The 11,651-nt window shown below is 44.3% G+C and overlaps 1 protein-coding gene across 15 annotated transcripts in view; it reads left to right on the top strand.

Annotated features, from left to right (window-relative positions):
- The window catches only part of SGIP1 (SH3GL interacting endocytic adaptor 1), a 236,040-nt gene that overhangs the window by 151,803 nt on the left and 72,586 nt on the right, over positions 1-11,651 (top strand). For all 15 annotated transcript variants that reach the window (XM_043963548.1, XM_043963549.1, XM_043963564.1 and 12 more), the window contains 3 exons: positions 2,485-2,570; positions 6,996-7,088; positions 11,532-11,606. In XM_043963548.1, the coding sequence (XP_043819483.1) occupies positions 2,485-2,570; positions 6,996-7,088; positions 11,532-11,606 (254 nt within the window). The remainder of the gene's footprint in view (positions 1-2,484; positions 2,571-6,995; positions 7,089-11,531; positions 11,607-11,651) is intronic.

The raw sequence follows: 11,651 nt of genomic DNA, 5'->3' as shown, positions 1-11,651 counted from the left end.
TTGCAAGAAGCCCTGCTGGGAAGAGTTAGGTCATACTCAACCGGAATCCACAATTGCATTCCTCTTTTTCTGTCTTATGGGATGTTTTCCTCAGTGCCTGAGTCACTGATTAGAAAAGACATTTATGTTGCCCATAATGTGATGGGTATTGGATTCAGACCTTGGTTCAAATCCTGACTGTGCTCCTCAGGGGGAAGGAGGTGACCTAGATGATTACTAACATCCCTTCCAGCCCCAGATCTATGAGTCACTGAACATCTTTGAACCTCGGTTTCTACATCTATAAAATGAAAGAGTTGGGCTAGATTACCTCAGGGGTCCCCTCCACATTGAGACTGATGATCATCAGATCTGTAACTAGAAATGTCAGAACCATGAGCAAGAAATAGGAAACATATCTAAGACTAGCAACGTGAATCCTACTTTGTCATTCATCATGGAAAAATGACAAATAATGAAGACAAATTCAATTAAGTGGGAGATGGGAGTGGGGAAGGGAGATTAGTTACTATGGTGGCCACTGAGGTAGGGCATGCATGAGTTTGGCACCTTTTACATTTTTGAACCCAGGGAAAACCTGTGGTTACCTTTCCTTAGGTAGGGCCTGAGGCATGTACTTTGTAACAGGTGCATGCTGGATGTGAGGTATGTGTGTATGTTACAACATTGTGCCACACGCATACCTGACATGCGGGTAGTAAAGACCAGAGCTGAGATTTGAAACCAAATCCAGGGCTTTTCCCCCTCCATTTCATTGTTGTCTCCATTTGAAAATTTTGTCCTTAACCCAAGATGCCGACTGTCCTTTTCTTCATCCTCTAAATTGCCCAATAAGTTGGATAAACACAGACCTATTGTTTTCACCAATGTAGTCCTCTATGAAGGTGCTTTAAGATTATCCAACTCTTCATGACCCCATTTGGGATGTTCTTGGCAAAGACACTGGAGGGGTTTGCCATTACCTTCTCCAGCTTATTTTACATATGGGGAAACTGGGGGAAATGGGGAAGTGACTTGCTCAGGATCACACAGCTAAGACGTGTTTGGGGTTGAATTTGAACTCAGGAAGATGAGTCTTCCTGACTCTAAGCCTAGCCCTCTATGCACTGTGATGCCCCCTAGCGGTCCATATATTCTCAATATCAGTTTTCAGTTTAACAATCCTTTTTAGCATCTACTCTGTGCCAGTCACTGGAGAGTCAAAGACAAAAACAATAGGCCATGCCTTCAAGGAGCTTGCATTCCACTACATTATCACAGTCTACAGTATTATTGCTTCATCTGGTTGGACAGAAATAATTAACTTTCCTCCCATTTATTTCTCTGTCATCAACATGGTTTGTGTCTATTCATCACGCTCAGATTTCTTGCTCTGCACATAAAGCGGAGTCTGTTGACCAGACTTGGAGCTTTAATTCCACATGCATACATATAATCCAAGAATTCCCCAAGCTTCCATTTAGATACAAACCCAAAGAGTCCGTGTGAATTTCTGAGATAGGATGGAAAGGGGATGAAGCAGGGTCTTTTTTCCTCTTTGTCTCCACCCCACTCATAGCAAAGGGACTAAATTAGATCCCAATGAGTTGGATTTGCCAAATCCTCTTCCTGCTGTTCAGCCCACACAGCCCTTCACTGGTAAGGCAGGGCACCAGGGCTCTCGGTCTTAGACAAGAGCATGAGAGCCAACAGCCGTCAGTCGATGCGTGCTCAATTTGGAATCGTAGCCAGTGTGTTGGCCGTGGAATCAGGAGGACTGAAATTCGAATCCCCTCTCTTGCCCTTAATAATAGCTAGCATTTGCAGAGGGCTTTAAGGTTTCCAAAGTGCTTTACAAACATTAGCTCATTTTGTCTTCACAACAACCCTAGGAGGAAGGTGCTGCTATGAGCCCCATTTTACAGATAAGGCCACCAGTATCATACACTGTGGGCGGATTGTTTCCTTCTCTCAGCCTCAGTTTTCTGCTCTGGAGAATGGGATGATTGGAATTGCTGGCTTCCAAGGTCCCATCTGGTCTTAACCTATGATCTACTTTATTGTGCTGATACAAAGAAAGCCAAAAACTCCACCTCGGCTGCCAAGAAGCCCACAGTCGAGTGTAAATAACCCTGCACACACAGGACAGAAACAGACCAGATGGGGCCAGGGAGAAGGCTGAGGGGAGATGGGAAAAACCATCCCAGACCCTGCCCCCAAGGAGATTCCATTCTTCTGAGGGTAGAAGGCACCCAATCTGTAAACAGCTAAATGTTTTCATGGTAATTAATGTGAAAAAGAGGTTTGTGGGTTTTTTTAAGACTATGAGAATCTGGACAGGTACACTTACACACACATTTACATACACACTCACACTCATGAATACACACCCAAAAAAAGAAACATTTCAAAAGCCATGAGACAATCAAGTATTCATCTATCCAATAACCAGGGTATTAATATTGTCTGTCTCCTCTGCCTTTGCCTTGAATGTGTGCGATCTAGCAAAAAACCTCCAGATGACCCCGTGTCCCTGGCCCCGCTGTTTGGCCCTCCACTGGAATCGGCGTTTGACGAGCAGAAATCTGAAGGTAGGGAAGCCCCTGCCTGCCCCCTCTGCAGAGATGCCCAGTCCCTGAATCACTATCAGTCTAAGGTGTCTTTGTGTCTCCACTGCCTAGCCCAGTGCCTGCCACACAGTGGGTGCTTAATGAATACTTGTTGACCTACTGGGCACCTCCTGTAAAGGGGAGGCGTGAATGAAAACAGTAGCCTACAACCTACTTGGCCAAGATGAAAGCCTCCTGCTCCCAGGCCAGGTTAAAGATCAAAGGTGTGCACCCACTATCCATCTTCCCCCAACCACTCGCGGACACAATAGCACCCTGAAAATAGCACAGAGAATAAACATCACCTGGGATGGCACAGGTGACAGGGCAAGAACAATGATCCAGTCACCTTTCCCTGTCACTCTCTTTGAGGCCTGGGTGCCCTCGACTTCCTGGATTTCTATTCCATCACAATGTGAGAAGCAGTATCAGTCATTAAGCATGTATTAAATGCCTACTGTGTACCAGGCCCTGTGCTGAGCACCAAGTATACAAAGAGGCTAAAGACAGTGGCTGCCTTCAAGGATCTCACAATCTAATGGGGAGAGCGGCATGCAAACTAGGCAGGATCAATTGGAAACGATCCGCCTTAGGAAGGCACTAGAATTTGGGGGGAGGAGGGCAGGGTCAGAAAGGCTTCCTTCAGAAGGTGGAATTTCAGCAGTTTGGTGTTGTGGATAGGGCCCTGACTTGGTTGTCAGGAAGACTTGGCTTTCAATCTCACCTCAGACACCTCCTGGCTAGGCCCTCCCGGGCCTGGATCTATCATTCTGTGACATCCGTAGAGGCCACTTGTTGGCTAGCCCATGACTAGTATCATTGACAAGCTGAAAATCCAGCAATTACCCATTCATTATTTGGTCAACTGAAAAATGAGCGTATGAGTATTGACCATTCTTCTGGGCTTGGGTAGAGCTTAAACGTGGCAAGGTTAAATTTCATCTGGGCTTAAAAAACCCACAGGGCCTGAGTGAGATGGAGGCAGGACAAGGCTGGAGAGATTGGGATGCTTAGCCGTGGGGAGATGGATGGATTGCACTGAAGGTTCCTTTAGAGATTTGCATATAAGAACCTTTTTTGCACCATTGATGTGGGGGCAGGGCAGCGGGCTGTCTGGGCCACATCGGATGGTTTCACTTCACAGAATGCAATTTGACTTGCCATGTTTCCAAAGCCACATAATAAGTAGTTAAAATGGAATTCTGTTGCATCTGTATCTTTGTTAGACAGATCACAACCTCAGACCTCACATAAAAATATACAATTCATCTTAAAATAAAAGTAGCGGCTAGAGATACAAAGCCAACCCAAAATGATCCTTGCCTCCCAAGGAACTTCCTTCAGAGGGGATGTGGGTAGGGACTGGACTTGTGATTTCATTGTTAGAGGGAACTCCCAGGTGGACAAACTTCCTCCTCCAATACAGGTCAGCACCTTCTCTGATGACCCAAAGTCCTAAGAGGTGAAATAACTTGCCCAGAGGTATATGGCCACTGTCAGAAAGGAGACTTGAACCCAGATCTTCTGTACACTCAGAGGATACAATTCCCTGTCCCTTTCCCAAAAATTACCCACCTAGGTGGTAGGATAATGATGTCAGGATATAATGATGAAGCCAAAAAGGTTTTCTAATAAAGAGTATTTTTACTTGGAATCCAGGAGACCTGAAATCTAATCCTACCTCAGACACTGACTATAGTTGTATGATTTTTTAAGCCCCGAAGCCCTCTGCCTTGGTTTCCTCATCTGTAATTGGGGGTGATAACAGCACCTACCTCCCAGGGTTGGAGTGAAGATCAAACGAGATGATAACAGCAAAGTGTTTTGCACACCTTAAAGGACTCTATGCTTGCTAACGATTTTATCATCATCACCATTATCATCAAAGACATGCACAGAGAAAAGCAATTTGATATAGAGGATCAAGCACTGGACCTGGAGTTAGAAAAAACCTGGGCCACTTACAAGTTGTGTAACCCTGGGCAAGTGACTCTTTGGGGCTTCCATTTATTATTATTATTATTATTATTATTAATACCATCATTGTTATTATTAATAGCTAGCATTTATATAGATATTATTTCATTCAATCCTCATAACAACTATGGAAGATACATGCTATTATGATCCCATTTTACAGAAGACAAAACTGAGGCTGAGAAATGGTGACATTGACTTACCCAAGGTCACACAGCTCTTGTCTGAGGCAGGATTCAAACTCAAGTCTTCCTGACTCTGTCCACCATGCTACCTCTCCACCTCCTTAAAAATGAGAGGGTAAATTAAATACCTTCTAGCTCTAGATCTATTAAGTGATATCATAGACCTCTGGAGAAAATTGAATGGAGAGACAAAGAAATATACTTTTTTCTCAGTGGTACATGGCACCTACCCCAAAACTGACCATGTATTAGGGCATTAAAAAAAACTTACAGTCAAATGCAGAAAAACAGAAATAGTAAATGTATTCTTTTCAGATCATGACCTAATAAAAATTACACTTCATAAAAGGTCATGGAAGGATAGATTAAAAATTAATTGGAACTAGCTCCAGATCTAGGATTCTTTGAGTGCCAGATTCAGTCAGGAAGAGCTGAGTTTGAAGCAGATGTTTGTGAACACGGATGGAGGAGTACCCTAATTTCTCAGCCTCTTCAGCTCTAAATTAACACCTATAACACACATACTCCAGCTTTTTCTGAGTGAGATCACTTATGGAAAGTGTGCTGCAAACCATAATGAGAACATTCATTAAACCCCGACTGTATACCAAATGCTCTGCTGGGTCCTGAGGAGACAAAGACAAACATGGAATGATAGCGCCTCCTTCCTTGGGGCACATATACCACGGTCCTGAAGAGGCTGTATAGTGAGTCTAGCTGCCCCTCCCTGGTCTCTATCAGGTTCAGCCTTGGCATCCTACACACCCACAAGGCCCCTCCCTTCTCTTTGCCTTCTTTTCCCTTGCTGGCTTTATTTATGACCTGACCAAAGGAACAGAAAACAGTCATAAAGAAATCGTCATTGTAATTTCCTTGAAACTGAACCAAGTGGGAAGAGAAATAAGGAGATGAGTCTATTAAATGCCTTTCTGGTCTGGTGTCGGGTTGCCTTTGGCCCTGCTTGTTCTTGGGCCCCTCATCACAGGCTTGTTTTTCATGACTTAAGACCTGGGACATTTACCAAGTGTTTTCAGCTTCAAGTTTAGAGTTTTAAAAAATTCTTGATGAAATAAATAAAGGCCTTGCCTGGTTGAAGTCCCTTTAAAAATGCAGAACTGAACACTGGGATGTTATTGCACATTATTTTCAATAATAGTCACTGACATTTATATAGTGTTTAAAATTTGCAGAATTTCACCCATTGCTATTTCCTTCTCTGACCCTTACAAACACCCCACATGGGAGGCATTACAGCTATCAGTATCCCTGTTGGGCAAACAAGAAAAATGAGACTCAGAGAGGTTAAAATGACTGGCCCAAGACCACACAAAACCTAAATCTTCCTGACTTCAGGTCCAACAACCTGTCCACAACTTCACTCCCCACCATTCCCCGCCATTTTAACAGGGGACCGATGAGAAGTTATTAGCACTTGCTTTTTCAGCCACAAATGGTGAGTGTGCCCTGAGATGAGCATCAGGAAGAAAAGATTATGAGCTCTTTAGAACATCTCATACATAGGCTTAAATCATTATAGAAAAGCTATCTAGTATCACCACCACCACCATCATCATTGCTGTTACTGGGCAGCTAGCTAGGTGGTACATTGGATAGAGTACTGGTCCTGGAGTCAGGAACACCTAAGTTCAAATTTGGACTCTGACACGTACTAGCTGTGTGACCCTGTTTGCCTAGGTTTCCTCATTTGTAAAATGATCTAGAGAAGGAAGTGGCCAACCAGTCCAGTCGCTTTGCCAAGAAAACCCCAAATGGGGTCACAAAGAGTCGGATGTGACTGAACAACAACTATTGTTGTTGTTGTTGTTATTATTATTATTATTATTAAAAGCATACACAAAGAGAAGCAATGTAAAATAGAGGTCAGAGCACAGGACCTGGAATTAGGGTTACATATACATACAGACTTTTTTTTTCTTTTTGTGGGGAAATGAGGGTTAAGTGACTTGCCCAGGGTCACACAGCTAGGAAGTCTCAAGTGTCTGAAGCCGTATTTGAACTCAGGTCCTCCTGAATCCAGGGCCAGTGCTTTATCCACTGCACCACCTAGTTGCCACCCCCCATACACAGTCTTATAAAACATAGGGATGATGGATTAAACTTTTTCAAGTTAATTATTTGACCTTGGAGAAAAAGTAATGCTCAATTGGAAAAGAAGATATGGAAATTCTGAGTGTTGGGGTTTTCCTGTCTAGACCCTGCATAATTTTTCATTCTGTGTCTCCAGTTCCTTTAGATCAGCCTGAGATATGGGGTTCTGTCCAACCAATGAATCCAAGCCTCGAATCTCCAAAGTTAACAAGACCTTTTCCCACTGGAAGTAAGTTAAGCGTCTGGTTTGTCTGGAAAAATGTGACTCATTTTATCCTCTGTCTGCCTGGAGAAATTGGACAGCTCTCAGAAACTCTGAGTTACTTACTGATGCCGTCTTAATATTAGGAGTTTGGGTAACGTTTATGGCCTGCTTTAGCTCCATGGGGTCTAGAGTGAGGAAAAGGAAAAGAAGGATCTCCTCTCCCCAATCAGTCCTTCAGCAGGTAAGGGGAAGAGCATGCGGGAGATGTGTCCCTTGTCTTCAGGGCATCTCTAGGCTACGCCCCAGGACAGTGATACCTCACACTCAGGCCTTGCCCTATGGACAACAGGACTAGAAAGAGACCTCTGTTTTCCTCAGTATAGAGAATGAGGAGACTCTTCCACTGTAGGTCTGCACTTTCTGTCCAATTTAGGAGCTTGGAGTGACCCAGAGCACTCAGATTACATGACTTCCCTAGGATCACACTGTGTCAGAGGCAGACTTGAACCCAGGGCTTTCTGCCCTTCTCTGTTGTGCCTTAAAGTACAGACCATACAATAATTCTGTCCTGACCCAGGGGCAAACTTTAGGTGCCGGACAAGTCCCACAAGACTCACAGATTCACCAAAAGAAGAATCACAGAATTCTAGGTTTACAGAGAGCTCAAAGGCCTTCAAGCCCAACCTGTGTCCAAACAAGAATCCTCTCTATGATACACCAAAGGGGTTAGTCAGCCTTTGTTTGAAGACGGCCTTGCGGCTGAGCCCACGACGTCCCAAGGATGCCCATTCCAATTAGCTGGGCTGTAAGCATCTTTGAAGGTCCCACCCAAGAATTTGGGGATGGATCTAATTAATTAGAAAGTTTTCAAGAATTTGGGGATGGATCTAATTAATTAAAAATTTTTCCTTACATGAACTCTTAAGAATTTGGAGATGGATCTAATTAATTAGAAATATTTCCTTACATGAACTCTAAGGCTGCCTTCTTTTCATCAAATCAGGAGCCATATCCCTGCATGTGTGCATACACATGTATACACAAATATACATACACACTCATACATACATGCATATGCATGTGCATACATGCAGACACGCATAAACACATGAATTCACGCAGGCACACATATACACACAGACACACTAATATACACACATGCATACACACATATGCACATGTATACATGCAGATACACATAAACACAGAGACACACTCATATACCCACATGCATACACAGAGACACACATACACACACCCTTATACGTGCATAGACACACAGACACACACATGCATACACATGCATACACACCCTTACACGTGCATATGCACAGACACACACATGCATACACACAGAGACACACATGCATACACACAGAGACACACATGCATACACACCCATACATGTGCATAGACACACACACAGAGCCTCATTCCACTCCTTCAAGGGACCTGGCGTTCTGATCCTTTGATCTTTACAGTCACATTGCAAGCAGAGTACAGGATTCTTGCCAGTGTCCTAGCAATCTCAAACTCTCCCCTTGCTCCAGCTGAGAAGAAGAAGGAAGAAAAGGAGGAGCTGAGCAGAAATCGGCATCCTCGGGAGATGCAGCAGCACGTCTGTAGCCAATTGGAGATGGCTCTAGGGATTCCCCCACCTCCCACCTCTTTGTCTTTGCACAGGCTGTGCCCATGCCTGAAATACTCTCCCTTCTTATTTCTGCCTCCTGTAATCCCTAGCTCCCTTCAAAACCCAGCCCAACGCCAGCTCCTAAAGGAGAACTTTTTTGACCCAACTTCCCCACACACATATACGTACACACATATACACATACATACAAGCATGCATGCATGCATGCATATATACATACATACACATATACATGTACATACACATATACATATACATGTATGCATATATACATGCATACACATGTTGTCTTCCCCCTTGGAGTGTAAAATTCTTGTTGGCATAGACTGACTTTTGCCTCTTTTTGTATCCCCAGAGCCTAACAAAGTTCCTGGCATATAATAGGTGCTTAATAAATATCGATTATTTCTTTAAATATATGTATACATGCATATACACATACATACATGCACACACATACATGGAAAATAGAATAAGATTAAAAGATCAGATGTAAAGATTACCTGGAAACTGGGGAAATTAAACCATTACCAAAATAATCAATCTTTCCCATCTCTTAAAAAGTAAAGCTAATCTGGAGGAAGGCTCTGGCTGCTGGAGGAAACAGGGAAACCTTCATGGTGCCTGAACTGGGTCCTGAAGACAAAAGGGGTAGAGGTGAGGAGGAGGGCATCCCAAGCACAGTGAGAAGCCAATGCAGAGACAGAGCTGGAGGATGGCATGCTCTGCATGAGGAACAGTGAGGAAGCTAGTTTGTCTGAACTAGAGAGTGCGTCATTGGCAGGGGTGGGAGAATTCAACTGCATAAACACTTATTAAGCACTTACTATGTGCCAGACTCAGTGCTAGGGATACAAAAAGAAGCAAAGCGCAGCCCCCATAGAGCTTACAACCCAAAGAGAAATGCATTAGAAGGTAAAAAGGTAGCTTTGAGTTAGGTTATAAAGGGCAAACTATGAAGCCCTGTCCTAAGCTAGTCAGTGACCAAAGCTGGGCACATAAGACTGAAATAGCAAAAGTGAAAAGAAGAGCCAATCATCCAGGGCAGTTGAGAAGCGCCGGTTTCACCCAGCTCAGAACAGTGCCCCTGTCACCATCTTGCGCCTCATAGTTAGGAGTGAACCACAAAATTAACAGTGCAGTTTGGGTAAAGGCGTGTACTGTACTTTGGGATCCCTTGAGAGGTTATTCTGAGCCCTCTGAGTCTGCCAAATATGGTCTGTGTGGGGAGCAATGAGGGGGGAAGTTTCATCACAAGAGAGTAGGTGTGAGGTGTTTGGCTTGAACAAGGTAGAGGAAATGTCCATGTTGAACAATATTTTTATTTTGTGGTGGGCCAGGGCATGGAGGGTCATCACTGCCCGTGGAAGGGAAGGAATCTGACAGGGTTTTCTGAATGTCAGAGATTGACTGGATGGCTCAAATGTCTACTCAGGAATCAGGTTGGGCCTTACTAGGTTAAGATCATTTTCCTTCTGCATGTATAACCAACCTTAATTGAATACTCTAAGGACCCACCTTTCAATGGCACAGGTGTCTCATCCACTGAGTTACCTTGGCCCAAACCAACTCCTTCCCTGGTAGCCAATCTCCAGGTGATGCCTCAGGATTTAGCTGGGCTGGATCTCGAGTGGCAGACATGGCTTCCATCACCACGCTCTTTCCTTCTAGACTTTCCAGCTTGGTAGACACTTCCAGAGCTGGTGTTCCTATGTCATAGTCTTGGAGAATTCAGGATAACCCCCACACCACAATGGGGCATTAGACGTGAAAGGCAATGACTCCATAAAACATGGAAAATTGAAAGAATCTTCCAACTTAGACCATAAGTCATTGGAATACTTGACAGGCTCCTAACTGTGCAACCTTTGCTCCTGTTTCTGGGGACAGATGTCTCCTCTGGTCGGTGAGTCCCTAGACCAGACCACGGTTTCGGGAACTGTCCAGGCTATCCATATTAACCTCACTCTGAGCTCCTCTCTTGACTCTCTGGACTGTTCTGCTTGGCTCCTGAAGCCTCCAGACTTTTTATTAGCTTCTACTTTCCAGCTTCATTTTATGTATGGTTCCCCCCCCCCCCCCCCCCCCCCCGCTTTAGAGTGTAAGTCCCTTGAGGGGAGGGACTGTCCTTTGTGTGTGTATTCCTATTCTCGGTGCTTAGAACAGTGCTGGGTTCTTGGTTAGCACATCCTAAATGCTCTGTCTGTCTACCCTCTATTCTCCATCCATCCTTATATTTTAATGGTTAAACTAAAACTTCCTATTAGAGCTAGCCATAAGGGGAATTTGATGCCTTGGGAGAAAGCAGATTTCCCCTCATTGGAGGTCTTCAATCAAAGTCATGGTGATCACTTGTCAAGCACATTGTAGCGAGGATTCTTCTGGGGGTATGAGCTGAACTAGATGCCCATCAAGATAAAGGGCCCCTCTAACTCTGGGTCTGTGGCTAGCTAGCCCAGCTGAGGAAAGTCCATGAGAAAACAAATCAGTCACCTACTTAAACATGGTTCCTGGGACCAGCAGGGATCCAAGACCATTTGCAAAGTTTCCTTGGCATTTGGGTCCCCTGACACTTTCCACTGACCTAATGTTGGCAGCAGTCAGCTGGGAGGGAACAGACAAGGTCAGCACTGCACTTTCCCATGGGAAATGAGTCTGTTTTCTACCTTGGAATGGACAAGGAGGAAGATCAGCTGCTTCTTTATTTCCTCAAGGGCAAGAACAGGCTGGACCGAAAACCCCCTTTTGAGACAAAGTATTCTGATTTCCTGGCATAGAAGCCACTCACTAATGACCAGCTTCTCCTCTCTTCACAGCACCTCCACCTTTGCCTCCTAAAAATGTACCAGCGACCCCGCCCCGCACTGGCTCTCCTTTAACAGTGGGACCAGGTAAATTGAAAAGAGATACTTCTTCTCATTTGGGAATAGAGTAAT

The sequence above is a fragment of the Dromiciops gliroides genome, chromosome 4 (genome assembly GCF_019393635.1).
Source record: "Dromiciops gliroides isolate mDroGli1 chromosome 4, mDroGli1.pri, whole genome shotgun sequence".
NCBI lineage: Eukaryota > Metazoa > Chordata > Mammalia > Microbiotheria > Microbiotheriidae > Dromiciops > Dromiciops gliroides.
This window is presented reverse-complemented; position numbering and strand designations above follow the sequence as displayed.